Here is a 17,485-nt window from a genome sequence, read left to right as displayed (position 1 = left end):
CCGCTCTAGCATTCTTGGGAAGTGGGATGACTTTAGCTTCTCTCCATATTTGTGGAAACACATTACACTCAAGACTCAGATTGAAGATGTGGCAAATGGGAGTTGCAATATGGTCCACAACCAGCCACAGTAGTTTTCCATCCAAGTTGTCAATGCCAGGTGGTTTTCCATTATGTATAGACAGAAGTAGTGTTTTCACATCATCTGGCCTCACTTTACATAGCTCAAATGTGCAGTTCTTGTCTTTCATGATCTGGGGCCGGTTGCACAAAACATCTTAAGTTAATATTTCCCTTAAGTTCTGACTTAAGGTTTCCTTAAAATAAAATCTGTTGCACAAACACCCTTAAGTATTCCCCTTAAGGTTTCCTTAAGATGTCCCTCAAGTATTTAAGGTTTTCTACTTATCTCGGTATAATACTTAAGGAGTCCCTTAAAGTCAGTTAAGGTGTTGCACAAAAGACCTTAGCAGGCAAAATAAGGGAAAAAACATAAGGGACCTCTACCCCAACCTTAGCTAAGTTATGGCTGCGTTTATTAACATAAACGATGGGAATCGAGTCCCAAGAAGAGTGTTCCGCGACAGGGAGAACCCACTAGACGCTCTTAGTGAGGAACAACTGATATTTAATTACAGATTTGATCGACAGTCCATTTTTGACTTGTCCAACCGCCTGGGCTTGGACCACCCAACCTTCCGAAGCTATGCGCTTCCAGCCCCGTTGCAATTGATGATTGCGCTCCGATTTTATGCGACGGGATCTTTTCAGTCGGTCCTCGCAGACATTATTCATGTCCACCATTCTACTGTGTGCCGTGTGGTTCACCGGGTATCAAACGCCATTACCGGTCTGCTGGATGAGGTGGTCAACTTCCCATCTAAACGGGAGGAGGATGCGGTAGCGGCGCACTTTTTTTAATGTTGCCGGCTTCCCGAAAGTGTGCAGGGTGATAGACGGGACGCACATCAAGATTCAAGCACCCACCCAGTACGAGGAGCAATTTATTAATCGGAAAAATCAACACTCCATCAATTTTCTCTTCCTCAGACCAGTTTGGCTTTCTCTTTTTCTCCTCAGACATTTTCCCCAGCGTCTCAGGACGTCCCAGTGTAGTGTTGTGACAGATAGCCGGTCACGTGCAAGCAAACCAATGGTCACCATGGAAACTACAATTTTACTGCTGTAAAATCTCTTTCCTTGTATGAAAACCCTTAACGTTTCTCCTTAGCTAAGGAAACCTTGTAAGGGATTCTGTGCAACACCCTTAAGTAATCCCCTTAACTAAGGGGAAATTAACCCTTAAGGGTCATACTTAAGGGAAAAACTTAAGATGTTTTGTGCAACCGGCCCCTGGTATTTAATGCATGAATATGATGACTCACAACTGGTTGTCATGTTTTTCCTTAAATTGTATACTTTGCCAGTAAAGTGGTTATTAAAATAATTGCCAATATCTACAGGCTTAGTGATGAAAGACCCATCTGATGATTCTATGAAAGATGATGTTGAGTTGCTGTTCCTTCCCATGATATTATTTAGGGCACTCCATAGCTTTTTTCCATCATGCTTTACATTGTCTAACTTTGTTAGTAATATAATTTCTTCTTCTTTTTGTTCAACTTAGTTACATGGTTTCTTAATTTACAGTAGGTCTGCCTATCAGATGTGCAGCCAGATTTATTTGCCACACCTTTGCCACATCTCTTTTAACCATGAATTTTTTTAACTCCTCATCAACCCAGGGGGAACTAGCAGATTTGACAGTTAGTTTCTTAACAGGTGCATGTTTATCGATCACTGAGAACAACAATTGCATAAATACATCAAGGGCAGCATCTGGGTCTCTCTCATTACTCACAGCAGACCAACAAATGTTTTTAACATCATCCACATATGAGTCACAACAAAATTTCTTGTATGATCTCTTTAACACTATTTTAGGCCCCACTTTTGGAACTTTGCCTTTCCTGGATACAGCTACTAGATTGTGATCACTAAATCCAATGGGCACAGATATGGCTCGGGAGCAAAGTTCTCCAGCATTAGTGTAGATGTGATCAATGCATGTGGATGATGTTCCAGTACTGTTAGTGCACACTCTAGTAGGTTGTTTGATTATCTGAGTCAGACTACAGGCACTCGTTACAGTGAAAAGTTTCTTCTTTAGTGGACAGCTTGGTGAAAGAAAGTCAATGTTCAGGTCTCCCAATAAATACATCTCTCTGTTCACATCACACACTCTATCAAGCATTTCACACAGATTATCTAGATACTGACTGTTCGAACTTGGTGGCCTGTAACAGCATCCTATCAGCAATGGCTTCAAATGAGGCAGGTGCACCTGAAGCCACAACATTTCAACATCACTTGACATGAGGTCCTCTCTGATCTTAGCAGGGATGTGATTTTGAATATATATTCCAACTCCTCCCCCATAGGTGTCTCTGTCCCTTCTGTAGATGGGTAATGGTTCCTCAATGTAGCCTACTTTCCTTTAGTAGCCTAAATGAATTGATTCATTCATTTAAAACAGATCACAAACAAGTAGGCTATCATATAACAAACACAGAGACTGAGTGATCAGGAGGATTCAATAAAATGACAGTGAATGAAGTTGCTTCTTGCTTTATTCTAGAAATACAAACAATAGCTTATCACCGGGGTGTAGTCAAAGGACAATGCTTCCATAATAATTGCCATTATGCTAAACGGAATTAGTTTTGTGGTTTTTGGAAGAATCTTTTGGGAAAATATTGTTTGAAGTAGGCCTAGGCTATATTGAAACGAATTCCACATTTTGTGCTAATGGATGGCACAGCGGAGGCGCAGTTGAACGAAACGTGGATATTGGAAAGAATACGCACTGTTTTGAAATGTTGTGGGTCAATCATGCAACTGTAACAGAATATGCGCATTCCAATGTTCGTGCAGGGCATGTATTTTTTTTATTTTTACCGCTATTATAATCCCTATTTGATGAGGGGGGGGGGCTGGGCCTGGGACTGACTGCCCCCCCGATCAAAAAGTCAAACTGCGCGTATGGTTTGCCGTTGTAGAGGTCTCGGACTTCAACCTGACTGCCCTGGTTATTGCAAAGTGTAAGCGTTTAGGAACCACAGCAACTCAGCCACGAAGTGGCAGACCATGCAAAGTTACAGAGCGGGGTCGCCGAGTGCTGAGGCGCATAGTGCGCAAAAATCGCCCTGCTGTCTCAATAACTACCAAACCTCCTCTGGCATTAACATCAGCACAAAAACTGGGCGCCGGGAGCTTAATGACATGGGTTTCCATGGCCGAACAGCCGCATGCAAACCTTACATCAGCAAGTGCAATGCCAAGCATCGGATGGAGTGGTGTAGAAAGTGGAAACGTGTTCTGTGGAGTGATAAATCACGCTTCTCTATCTGGCAGTCTGATGGACAAGTCTGGGTTTGGCGAATGCCAGCAGAACGTTATCTGCCTGACTGCATTGTACCAACTATAAAGTTTGGTGGAGGAGGGATAATGGTCTGGGATTTTCTGGGTTTGCCTAGACCCCTTAGTTCCAGTGAAGGGAGATGTTAAGGCTTCAGCTTACTGAAACATTTTAGACAATTCTATGCTTCTTAAATCTTAAAACTTAATGCTGGTCATTAGTTATACTGTTGATTTGCTTGTTTCCACAGGTCCTCCTGATATCAAGGGTAGGGCATCTATTTTCAAAGTGCATCTTAGACCACTGAAACTGGATGCAAAGATGGACAAAGATGCTCTTGCAAAGAAAATGGCTGCTCTCACTCCTGGCTTCTCAGGTAAGCATATCAAGCTGGATACTAGAAGGTGGTCATCACCATTAGTGAGCTTGAAGGGGAACCACTAATCCAAAAGTCCATATGTTGAATGGCATTTAGTAGATCTGCTTAACATTCACAGCTCTCCCGGAAGACTGTTTACAGTGATTTGTTTTGTTGGATGACACAGGGCATATTTTTTGGTTCGTGCAATGTTTTGGCAATACAAGTCCTGAAATTAAGGGATTATGTCCATGAGAGTTAAATTTTAAGAAATAAAGGCCTGCCTCTAATATAGGCCTACCTTCTATAAAGGCCTGGGGCTATCTGCAGCTCAGTAAATAAAGGCCCCGGCCACTATTAGAAGATTAAGCCTAAATTTCCCACTATAAAATAGCTATAGCCATAGCTACCATGATAAGCACTCATGTTGGGAAACTGAATTTTCACAAACTAGCTAGCACTAACGCTAGGCCCTACTAACGTTAGACTAATCTTATAGGCCTATCAAGTAGACCTATTTATACAGGGATATTTTCACCTTTTGGCGAAATTTTGAATCCAAAATTGGTCATTCGTGTGATTTGTGTAGATCCAGTGAGTTTTTGAAATGGGGGGTTTCTGGATCTGTGATTACAGAACCACGTGGAATGAAATAAGATGTAGCTAGCACTTGTAGCCCGTTTAGCTAGACATGGCGGGAAGCACCAATGTGTTTTTGTGCAGTGTTAGTGTTGCACACTAACCACCAGGAGGCATCGTTGATCAAGAAGCAACTAGTGGCAGAGGAGCGTACCGACAATACGGTAGATTAGGCTATCAAGGGACTGGGAACTGTAGGCTGGAATGTAGCCTATTCAGCGAAATCAAACTATAACTAGCCTATATAGGAACTATAATTACATAACATTTGAGATGTACAATGTATGTACATGTAAAACATTTGAGAACCTAGCCTATGGTGATGTGAACTTGCAAATCTATTTGTGGAATGCAGAAGAGAGCACAAAGAGGGACTCATTGAATGAATGAGCTGAGGTAGGTCTAGTGTATCCAGAGGAGACTCCACAAGCTGATGTGGGCATGCTGATGTGGGCTAGGCTACAGTATTTTGACACAAATGGGCTAATATGAATTGATCTGTTAACCGAATGCGTAAGACGAGCGATGTCAATTGCGGAGCAAAGAGCGAGACAACAGATTGTGATGCAATTTTGTTTGCAGAGATGTGGCAGTGACGGGGGAAGTGTCTAGACCTACCAGTGAGGTTGTTAAGGATGCTCCATGCCTTGCAGCTGGAGTGTGAGAAGTCGATGGAGTTAATGGCCTCCTCCCAGCGCCTATTTTCCTGTTACGGTTCCTACTGTAGCTGTCTAGCTCGCTAGCTACGGTCAAGCTGTAGGCTAAATGCATTTCTTCTGAGCCAGTCCCGCTAAACTCTAAGCTCTGACATCATATTTATAGCATACCTCATTATGTGCTATAGTATTTATTGATTGTAGCCTATTAATGTCTTAGTAGAAAGTGTCTATCAGAATGCTGTGACACAATAAATAGAAGGGAATATGAATTAATGTAATCAATTACACCTGTTGCGCTGTCCGCTCTTGATTTAATCAGGTTTGAGAGCGTGAAGGAAACAGTGTATTGTCAGTACGCTCTGCTGCCACTAGTTGCTTCTTGATGAACAATGCCTCCTGGTGGTTAGTGTGCAGCACTGCACGAAAACATATTGGTGCATCCCGCCAACGCGCTGACACCACAGCTCCGCTACTGGCATGCCACGCCGCCACTTTTTGCGCCTTCCAAAATTAGAGGCTCAGGCATTGTAAGGTAGTGCAGTTTGTGTAAACTTGCAAACCATGTGTAAACTGCACTAACTCGAACTTACTTTCACTTTCAAATAGGTGCTTAATCTATTTTGTACCATGATAAACTATAGGGCTGATAGTAGCCAACAAAATTCAAAAACTAAAAATGGCTTAAAAAACGTTTTTGGCTATGTCTACCAAATAGGTAGGTTCACAATGTTGTTAGCCTGATATTAGACAGAATGTCAGTTAACGTTGAGTTGAATATCTGGACCCAGGTTACAAGGATGTCTCACAAGAGCACTACTGCTCGCTCAAACTCCTGCACATTCATACCATTTCATAGCATTGAGTGCCCCCATCCTCCATGTGAATCTTACTCTGAAAATGTAATTTAATGTAATTTATTGATTTATAAATGTTCTTAGCCGGTAGACAAACATACTCCAGGAGCCTGCTCGATCGCCTTTTTGAGAGGGGTCAGGGAAGAATTTTTACAGCTCACTTATCTGGCCCCTGGGTGATACTGTTTTTTTGCTTCCCTCTGGAATATGTAGGGGTGGGTTGTATGCCCACCTCCCTTGTTCTCTGTAAAGCGCATTGTGTTGCCTCTGGGTACGAAATGCGCCATACAAATAAAGCTTTGATTGATTGATCCAATAACAGACCTACTTTTCTGTTGTGTGAAAGCACAGTGTGTGTATGAGTTAGGGAATTCTAGAGAAACTCTTGAATAATGCATTACACTTTAACTAAACCTGTTAGACTTTAGATTTAGTCAATTAAAATCTTAATGATATCCATCCATCCATCGTCATCCACTTATCCGGGGTCGGGTCGCGGAGGCAGCAGTTCCAGCAGGGGGCCCAAGACATCCCTTTCCCTAGCAGCATCAACCAGCTCTGCCTGGGGAATCTTTAGCCGCTCACAGGCCAGTGCGGAGATGTAGTCCTACCACCTGGTCCTGGGTCTACCCTGCAGCCTCCTCCCAGCCGGAAACGCCTGGAACACCTCCCTAGGGAGGCGCCCAGGAGGCATCCTCACTAGTTGCCCGAACCACCTTAACTGGCTCCTTTCGACGCAAAGGAGCAGCTCTACTCCGAGTCTCTCCCGGATGACTGAACTTCTCACCCGATCTCTCAGGGAGACCCCAGCCACCCTCTGGAGAAAACGAATTTCGGCAGCTTGTATCCGTGATCTCGTTCTTTCGGTCATGACCCATCGTTCATGACCATAGGTGAGGGTGGGGACGAAAATAGACCGGTAGATCGAGAGCTTTGCCTTTTGGCTCAGCTCTCTTTTCGTCACAACAGTGCGGTAAAGCGACTGCAGAACCGCACAAGCTGCTCCAATTCTCCGGTCAAACTCCCTCTCCATGGTTCCCTCACTCGTGAACAAGACCCCCAGGTACTTGAACTCCTTCACTTGGGGTAAGGACTCATTTCCTATTGCAGCTGTCCATTTCAAGGTGGGAGAGGAGATTCTGCGGCGTGGGCCAGAAATGTATGTGCCCCTCCCAACCGGGGCTCCCAATCACCAACCCCCTCTTCTGATGCCCCTGGTTCTTGTCCACTGACACAGAGGTTTTTTTTATTTTTTTTTATTAGACTTTGATTTCCAATAAATGTCTTGTCCAGACTGGTGTCACGTTTTCAACACACTTCACAGAATTCCAATATTTACAACCATTCGGAACAATTTAAATACATGTAAATATTTTACAGACAAAATGGCTGATTAAAACAATGACCGTGTTTGTAATTACTGTTAATTGAGTGTTCCATAATGTAAATTGTCATCAATTCACTTGACTGTGAACTTATCTGAACACGGGTATTTTTGAAGCCGGGTATTTTCTTCGTGGTTTGGCCTGCCATCCACACGCAAACAGCGTTATACTGTAGGCCACTGAAACCAGACTTCTTTGAAAACTCTGTCCATGGTGAACATTTTTTACGATACGATAATACTTTATTCATTCCGTCAGGGAAATTCAGTAACTAGAAACTTTGTGTTGTGTTGACAGGAAAATCTGAGTTTTTGTTTGGTAACCCTTTAAATTACAGGTCCCTAACAACGTATGAACTATTTTGTAACAACATATAAATTATTTTGTAACAACGTATTAACTATTTAATAACAATGGATGAACTATTTTATAATTTACTAGTTAATTGGAGTGAATCTCTGTTCTACAATAGTTCATATGTAATTACTTGTTACCGGACCTGTAAATTAAAGTCAGGCGTTCTACCGTAGTTCATATGTAATTACGTGTTAACGGACCTGTAAATTAAAGCCAGGTGTTCTACTGTAGTTCAAATGTAACTACTTGTTACCGGACCTGTAAATTAAAGCCATGCTCTTTTCTTAAGTTCTACAGTAGTTCACATGTACTGTAATTATATTTTTCTAATTACACAGTCTAGGTTTATTTTCTTTATTAGCAAATTGTAAGGTCAAGGTCAAGGTCAACTTTATTTATAAAGCACGTTTAAAATCGACCGAAGTTGCACCAAAGTGCTGTACAATATATAAAATAAACTAAAACAAAAAACAGAATAAAGTGCACATAATCATAGAACAATAAAAGGACAGGACACAAAACAGGACAAGGGATGTAGGCTATCAGGTCTCAAAAGCCAGTGAAAACAAGTGCGTTTTAAGCTGAGACTTAAAGAGCCCTAGGTTCTGTGCGTGTCTAATGTGTGGAGGGAGGCTGTTCCAGAGCTTTGGGCCAGCCACTGCAAAAGCTCGGTCACCCTTGGTCTTAAGTCTCGATCTAGGGACTGTTAAAAGAGTCTCGGAGGAGGACCTCAGGGTTCTAGATGTCGCCCGAACTTGAATCAGTTCAGCCAGATAGTGGGGGGCCAAACCATGTAGAGCCTTAAAAATAAACATTAAGATTTTAAAATCAATCCTGAAGCGAACAGGAAGCCAGTGGAGGGAGGCCAGCACCGGTGTGATGTGGTCCCGCTTCTTGGTTCCAGTCAGGAGGCGCGCAGCAGCATTCTGGACCAATTGCAGGCGCCTCAGTGACCGCTGGTCAAGGCCCACATACAAGGCATTGCAGTAGTCCAATCTCGAAGAAATGAAAGCATGGATGACTGTCTCCAGGTCCTTAAGAGAGAGGTACGGTTTCAGTTTGAATAAGCCTTTAACCACAGAGCCGATTTGTCGCTCAAAATTAAAACCAGTATCAAAAGTGACACCAAGACTTTTAATAAAAGAGCAATTCTTTGCAGCGAGGGGCCCTAGGTTGCTAACATGGCTGTCTTTATGACCAAACAAAATAACCTTGGTCTTCCCATCATTCAGACTAAGGAAGTTTAAGTCCATCCAGGTCTTGATGTCATTTAGCGCAGATGTTACAGGCTTAAAGGAATCCTTACAGTTCAATTTCAGGGGGAGGTACAGTTGTACATCGTCAGCATAGCAGTGGAAAGACACATTGTGTTTCCGTAGAATGGAACCCAGGGGCAGCATATATAAAGAAAATAATAAAGGGCCTAAGATGGATCCTTGGGGGACACCGCAGGTGAGGGGGGCCACACTAGAGGAGAACTCACCCAGCTGGACAGAGAAGCTCCTATCAGTCAGGTAAGACTGTAGGAACATGAGAGCAGCACCTTTAATGCCAGCACACTGTTCAAGGCGGGTAAGAAGGGTCTTGTGGTCCACAGTGTCAAAGGCCGCGGTCAGATCTAGTGTAACCAGGATAGCAGCACACCCAGAGTTGACAGTAAGAATAATATCATAAAAAATCCTTAAGAGAGTCGTTTCAGTGCTATGAGCAATTCTAAAACCAGACTGGAACTTCTCATACACATCATTCATCGCTAAAAAAGAGTGCAACTGAATGGAAACAATATTTTCCAGTACTTTGGACAAAAAAGGCAGTTTAGAGATGGGCCTAAAATTAGAGAGGACAGTTGGGTCAAGACTAGGCTTTTTGATTAGTGGTTGCACTATAGCATGTTTAAAGGAGGCTGGAAAGACTCCAAAACTAAAACATGCATGGACCAGAGTAAGAATAAAAGAGCCCACTGAATCAAGCGCATCTTTTAAAAGGCGAGAGGGAACACTGTCGGAGGGGCAGTTTGTAGGCCGCAGCTCGTGGACAACGTCAGACAGTGATGTCAGGGATATGAGTTTAAACTCATTGAGACTAGCTGGGCATGAGGATGAGGCAGAGGGATCAGGGGCAGCAATGGGGGGTGCGGACCGAAGAGACACGATTTTCTCAACAAAGTAATTAAGAAAATCATTACAGAGAGCAGATGACGGTACAACCGGGGCAGTATCCCGAGGGTTGACGAGAGAGTCCAGAGTGTCAAAGAGAACCTTGGGTCTCCCAATGTTATTGGAGACAAGGTTGGAAATGTACCCGGTTTTGGCTGCCTTCACAGCTCTCTGAAACTCCATTACACAGTCCTGCAGAATCCCGAACAAGACATGTAGCTTGTCCTTTTTCCACTTTCTCTCAGCACGCCTACAAGAGCATCTGGGCGCACGGATAGAGTCAGTAATCCACGGTTCAGAACGTGTCTTGGGACTTCTACTCCTCAAGGGGGCGACAGAGTCCAGTATAGAGGTGCAAGTGGAACTAAACAGCACCACAAGCTCACCCACACTGAGCGCACCAAGGCCATCCACATTCGAGAGGGTAGAGCCATCGACAGCTGCCGAGAAAAGCACTGAGATGTCCCGAGTTTATCACTTGAAAACGGCGCACAGGAGCACGTGAGGGGGCATCAGCGCATGGGACAACAGCAGTGAATAGAACAGGCATGTGGTCAGAAATACAGGCGTTATCACAAATTTCATTTACACAGACAGTAAGGCCATGCAATAACACCAGGTCCAGCGTGTGGCCTTTATTATGCGTCGGTCCCGAGACCCACTGAGTGAGGCTGAAGGAATCAGTCAGAGCCAGGAAGTCTTTGGCCAGAGGACTGGATTCACAGCAGACATGGATGTTCATATCACCCGAAATCATAACGTGATCATAATCCACCATGGTTCCAGACAGAAAACTCTCAAACTCCTGGATAAAAACCTTGTTGTATTGAGTGGGCGATATACAATCGCACACAGCAGAGGGGGAGACGCGTTTATTTCAAAGAGTTGCAGCTCAAAGCTTGAGTAAATGACAGATGGAATCTGCCGACAAGCTGGACTTGAAAACACACGCAAGCCCACCACCTTTCCCAGTGGTCCAAGGGGTGCTGGGATACATACAGTCGGGAGGGAGGAGTTCGGAGAATGGTATAGACTCACCAACGTGTAACCAAGTCTCGGTTCAGGAACATAAAATCAAGCCCACGGGAAGTGAAAAAGTCATTTAGTTGGAACGTCTTATTCGCCAATGACCTGGCATTAATCAAAGCCATGGACAAGATCAAGTTGGGAGTCAGACTGGTCGCAGCCCATCTAACTGGGCGCAGGTTATTGGGGACAACCCCATCAGCATGGGCTCTCACCTGCCCGGACAGCGGTCCTGTTGTCGGCTACACCAGCCAGAGGCAGCCGGCCCAGAGCGTGGAGTGGGCACTGTCATCAGCGAGCCAGGCCGCCCGTAAGTCCGAGGGCATTCGGGCTGTGCACGCACCCATGGCCTCTTGATCTGCAGCGATCGCCTGACAGTAGAGGAATAACAATATCCCCCACGCATGAGTCACGGATTTTCCAGACAAGACGACGACAGGAGAGCCTTGACTTTCACCAGAACACCACTCCGCTTTCCCCGTCTCCTCCGGCGTTTGATCCGGGGAGAGGCACCAGGTGACCGGCGCAGGTAAGCAGGAATACCTGCTAACGGGGGAGGCATTCTGATCTCTCATGTCAGCTCTAAAAAACATTTGCATCGAATCAGAAACTCGGATGCTTTGTAAAGTTTGACGATCGTATGCAAATAGAGCCGAAACATCCCGACAGCAAACATTTAAAAACAGAGCAATGACAAACAGAAAACTGAGTAGACGCGGCATGCCGAACATACTGGCGCCATCTTGCTTCACGATGGACTGACACAACTGATTGTACAATCAAAAAGAACAGTAGCATACATTCCATAAACACCAGACAGGGTAGCCATCTCAATCTCATTGACAAGGCCATTGATAAAATCAAGCGGTAGGCTATGTTTTACGTAGCAACCACTCGCAGCAACCTCGCCTTTTTCGTATCCTATTACAATAACGCACTCATCAGTTCGACTCCAACACTTCCACACCCCTACCAGCAAAAACGAGTGCTCTGGAGAACTGTTTTAATAATTGCAGCATAGCTAGAAATATTCTAAATAAACGGGAACCACCCGAATTGTGCCTTATGGCTTACGTGAACAAGGCCAAAAATAGGCTAGATAGCCTATGTTGCCTGGCAACCATTTAATTCAGAACTATAGCCTATCGCGTCGGACCTAACAACGCCCCGTAGCTGTGGTAAAATCCCCTGTAACCCACTGCCTCTCTTAATTCTACATTCTAGCTTTAGCGGTCCGCAAAAGGCACCATAGCGGCCGCCAAAATGTAATATGGCGGCCGCATGCACTCTCCCTGGCTTCTTTTCTCATCCTAGTAGCTAGCTAGCTAGCTAAAGTTACCTCTAGCTGACTGCTAGCCAGCTACAACACTTACGAAAAGGCTAGCTAAAACGCTAGTAGGCTAATAATGTCAGGTACTACTAGCTAACGTTAGCTACTACCGAGGTCGAAGTTAAATGAAGTGAAAAAGTTTGTTGAATACAATGTGTTGAGTAGTTTAGCCTACTAGCTATTGTGTCCAGCTAACTATTGAAGCTATTTGACGAAGTTGTGACAGGTGGTGTACAGGCCCCCAGGATTCGAAATCTGAAGTGAAGCTCTATTGAGCTGCGCCATCTTGGCATCTTGGCAAATTTGTCATCATTTGACTATTTCCGGTGCCTTTTGTCCTTGCACAGTTGTGCTTTTCTGGCCTTTGCGCGTCCACGAACAGGTTTACGTTTATGTGAAATGTAGACGCACGTTCCCGGCTCTCCCCGCTTTGAGTTAGCAATGAAAACCGGCTTGCATAACCTGTTTTTGTCAAATATATCCATTGGAGACATTCGTTTTTTATCCAGGCATCTTAGTTTTAACAGGTTAATTATAGATGAACATGTTTTGTTTGCTAGTAGATGGTATTCATTCCTTTCGCGATAACGTTATTGCAGCCAGGCTAAATTCCTCCAGGGAGCCAGTGACAGGCGAGTTGAAATGCTTCACTCCCCGCCAGCAGGAGCTTTGGCCACTGCTACCGCATCTCGGATAACCCGCTGAGTTTGTGGCTGCTATTTCACATTTGCCCTTGATCAATCACAATACCGATCCATAGTAATAATGAATCAATCGTTCAGATTGGCAGTGCTGCATGCATTTTACAACATCATTGTTAGCTTTATTAACATAACCATAGCCTACATTTATCTCTAACATTATGCTATCCATCTTACACCAGTCGGACATTCGATATACAGTAGAAGCTAGAACAACGCCAACATTGACTGAAAACACCCAAACTTAACCATGTAAGCTAATTATTGTGGATTGTTTAATGGCAGTGTATCGTTTCATCTTTATGCCTACACATCAACTCCTTTCCCTTTTATGTGAATAAATTCCTGTTATTCTAAAAATATCCAGTTTCTGTCAATTTCTGGAAAAGGCTACTTGCTGTCAAATGATCACTCCAGTTTATCACCGTATACCCACTACCATTTCAACTATGCACAGGATTTGTGTTTGTGTTGTGGTCATTTTCATTTACAATTGATTAGCCTAATCAGTTTGTTCTATGTAATAAGCCCTTTTGAGTGTTTTGAGGATTGGCTTGATTTCAGGCTTAAAAGTAGTTAGGATTTTATAAGAAATATCTTTGAAGGAAGTGAATGGGATTTTCCACTTTTGGACTCCGGAAGTGGATGGTCACTGTTGCGCAGAAAGCAAACTTTTATTGTGGAAATTAGCGGCACTTGTAAGCGCGCTACACCACCTGTCACAACTTCGTCAAATAGCTTCAATAGCTAGCTGGACACAATAGCTAGTAGGCTAAACTACTCAACACATTGTGTTCAACAAACTTTTCATTTTTCAACTATAAAGTTGTTAGTACAATTTGTTGGAAGTGGTGTTGTCAGAGCAAATCTCGCTCGCAACGGCGCCATAGAAGACCAGAGTCAGCTACCTGCACGCCACGAGGAGGCCGCTCAACCCAGCTCTATCCACTGCTTTCAATCATCCAACAAGTCGACGGCCTTCGCAGTGGAGTTTGGAGAGCAAGACTTATCAAGCTAGCTAAGCGGCAAACCCGCAGAGCTAGCTAGCCACATTGGGGACATTCCAGCACATGTTCTAGAGTCTAGAAGCCAGTTGTGCTTGTTAGCTAGGATTCAAACAGATTAAGCCAATTCCTTACGAACCAGCCGTCAGCAATGACCAGCATTCACTTAGCTAGTAGCTAATGTTAGCTTGTAGTACCTGGCATTATTAGCCTACTAGCGTTTTAGCTAGCATTTTCGCAAGTGTAGCTTTTTGTAGCTGGCTAGCAGTCAGCTAGAGGTAACTTTAGCTAGCTAGCTACAAAGAGGAGAAAAGAAGGGAGAGTGCACGCGACCACCATGGTGCCTTTTGCGGACCGCACGCACATACCCATTGAAGCCAAATTCCTCGAGTGTCACACACGCTGGTTAAGCTAAAGCTAGAATGTAGAATTAAGCAATTGACCACGAGAGGCAGTTGGTTACAGGGGATTTTACCACAGCTACGGGGCGTTGTTAGGCCCGACGCGATAAGCGATAGTTCTGAATTAAATAGTTGCCAGGCAACATAGGCCATCTAGCCTATTTTTGGCCTTGTTGACATAAGGCATAATTCGGGTGGTTCACGTTTATTAGAATATTTCCAGCTATGCTGCAGTTATTAAAACAGTTCTCCAGAGCACTCGTTTTTGCTGGTAGGGGTGTGGAAGTGTTGGAGTCGAACTGATGAGTGCGTTATTGTAATAGGATACGCAAAAGGCGAGGTTGCTGCGAGTGGTTGTTACGCAAAGCGTAGCCTACCGCTTGATTTTCCAATGGCCTCGTCAATGATATTGACGGTGCATTAATACTAATTGTTATGCGGTCGCGGCCGTGGGTTAGTATTTTACCACGGCTTCTAGCCAATCAGAATCAAGTATCCAAACTCCGTTGTCGAAACTGAGATTAGGCTACCCTGTCTGGTGTTCATGGAATGTATGGTACTGTTCTATTTGATTGTACAATTTGCTAATAAAGAAAATAAACCTTGTCACAGAGTATGATTTGCGGACCGTGCAATTAGAAAAATATAATAAAATGTGAACTACTGAAGAACTTAAGAAAAGAGCATGGCTTTAATTTACAGGTCCGGTAACAGGTAAATTACATATGAACTACTGTAGAACACCTGACTTTAATTTACAGGTCCGGTAACAAGTAGTTACATTTGAACTACTGTAGAACACCTGGCTTTAATTTACAGGTCCGTTAACAAGTAATTACATATGAACTATTGTAGAACGCCTGACTTTAATTTACAGGTCCGGTAACACGTAATTACATATGAACTATTGACCTGTAGAACAGAGATTCACTCCAATTTACTAGTAAATTATAAAATAGTTCATCCATTGTTATGAAATAGTTAATACGTTGTTACAAAATAATTTATATGTTGTTACAAAATAGTTCATACGTTGTAAGGGACCTGTAATTTAAAGGGTTACCTTTTGTTTTTATGTCACTGTTACCTCCTGTTTACATAGACTGTGTGGAATTAATCACACAACTCTGCAGCTCTCGGTTACCAAAATGCTGTTCGTCTTGCGTTTTCTCCTGGAGAATAAAGGGCTTAAAACAATAACAAAGTTGTAGTGGAGCAGAAGTCAGAGAGTGAATGTGACAGCGAGCCTATTTGACGTCCTCTTGAAAGCGTGTTACAGCCTCATTACCATGGTGCCATTTAACACAATAAGCCAGCAGCAGCCTAGGCAATGTGTTTTTGCGTTTTCATATGGACAGATTTTTTATTAAGAACGAAAGAGACAAAACCCCGGTTTCAAAAATACTTGTGTACGTGTGGACAAGGCCTTGAAGTATATTTTATTTGTCATTAGGTGCTGATATTGCTAATGTGTGCAATGAAGCTGCACTAATTGCTGCTCGCCACCTATCGGATGCCATCAATCAGAAGCACTTTGAGCAGGCCATTGAGCGTGTGATCGGAGGTGAGGACACACACCAGCACAGTCTATAAGTAGGCTACCCAGTCAAATACTCCTTGTTTAGCGTATTTGGCAAGAATACATATGGTGTTAAAATGTATCTTAGTGTAATATTCGGGGGATAGTCAGGAATCAATCAACCATGGTTTGACACGTTACAGGCAAGCCTACCAAACTTACTGTTTCATGTCCATCAGTCAAATAAGTGCACCACCACTAATTGATAGCTGCAATCCTCCATGGATTTATTATTTTGTTTTAAGTGCATAGAGATAGGATAATATTGTTTGCAAAAACAGGTAAATAAAGTTGATATCTATATAAAGCTGAATTCCTGTATAACAAGTCACTATACCGCTGAGCAACTATGCGACCACTGAGTTTGCAATGGAAAAATTGGTATTAGGAAGATGGCGTGGTCTCAAACAGTTAGTATTTAGTACATGGATAGATGGGACAAAGTGTGAAAAACCCTGCGAGATTCCACACGAATTCACATGTGCAAATTGGTCTGGCGAAGTGATAAGAGGTTTTCTGATGACTCTGTTCTGGGCTATTGTTATCGTTGTTGTTCTTAAAGCTATTCTCAGTGCCAAGACACATATGGTCAGATTCCTCGGAATAGAGAACAGACCAGGTGCAAACAGTCAAATAGGTTCTAAAGCAAACATGTATAAGGGCGTAAAACTAAAGAACTTTGTATAGGATCCACCATGACTATAAAGCTAGCACAAACTCAATGCTATTTTGTCTGATCCGACTGAGTTTGATCTGCAATCCTGTCCGGCGTAATACTTCCTCTCCTCGGCCATTGAATCTTCAATACCAAATCTCTATCATATAAGCCACGCTATCAATTCAACTCATTATTACTGAAATTTGATTAATTACAAGGATTAAATACACATTTTCAATAAGTCGTACATGACTTATCTCGTAACTATGAATTAGTGAGTTGTTGTTTTTTTCTCCGCCTAGAAGCTCCATAAGTCTCTAAAGCAACAAAAAGTGAATATTTTTGAAATGGTTGTAGATTTCTCTGAACAGGACCAATCTTTTGAAATCTTTGTCCACTCACATACTGTATAATGTGTTTCAACATCAAGGTCTTGAGAAGAAGACTCAGGTCTTACAGCCAGAAGAGAAAAAGACCGTGGCCTACCATGAGGCCGGGCACGCTGTGGCAGGGTGGTACCTGGAGCACGCGGACCCTCTGATCAAGGTAGGCCCCTCAGTCCCAGGCATGGAGTTGAGCGCTACTGGAGAGGAGGGGAGGGGGCGTGTAGCTCACTTCATCCTAGTGTTATATATAAAAAATATAGATTTTTTAATACATATCGATTATGAATATTTAAAACTGTTTCAATACTTGTATTCTGCTCTATCGTTTGACGCTGTAAATGAGGTGCATGCACCTCAGTGTCCTTTCGAGTTTAAATAAAGGTTTGAATGAATGAATGATTATTTCCACACTATCGATAACAGCTGGCTTTTTTATGCTCTCTCTTCTCTCTGATCGTGTTGACACACGCACACATTACATTACAGTCATTTAGTAGATGTTTTTATCCAAACACATTGACCCGCCTCTCACTCACAGAGCTGTCTTCTTGACAACAACTCATCTCACTTGCTCT

At 43.2% G+C, this 17,485-nt stretch overlaps 1 protein-coding gene across 3 annotated transcripts in view; it reads left to right on the top strand.

Annotated features, from left to right (window-relative positions):
• afg3l2 (AFG3-like AAA ATPase 2) overlaps positions 1-17,485 on the top strand; it is a 68,123-nt gene that overhangs the window by 39,912 nt on the left and 10,726 nt on the right. For all 3 annotated transcript variants that reach the window (XR_014630702.1, XM_084446994.1, XM_084446995.1), the window contains exons 12-14: positions 3,668-3,793; positions 15,741-15,851; positions 16,955-17,070. Coding sequence is in view for 2 of the 3 variants with exons in the window: in XM_084446994.1 (XP_084303120.1) it covers positions 3,668-3,793; positions 15,741-15,851; positions 16,955-17,070 (353 nt within the window). In the remaining variant the exon portion in view is untranslated. The remainder of the gene's footprint in view (positions 1-3,667; positions 3,794-15,740; positions 15,852-16,954; positions 17,071-17,485) is intronic.

The sequence above is a fragment of the Borostomias antarcticus genome, assembly GCF_949987555.1.
Source record: "Borostomias antarcticus genome assembly, chromosome: 12".
NCBI classification, from domain to species: Eukaryota; Metazoa; Chordata; class Actinopteri; order Stomiiformes; family Stomiidae; genus Borostomias; species Borostomias antarcticus.
Note: the sequence above shows the minus strand (reverse complement) of the source record. Positions and strands in the feature narration are given on the sequence as shown.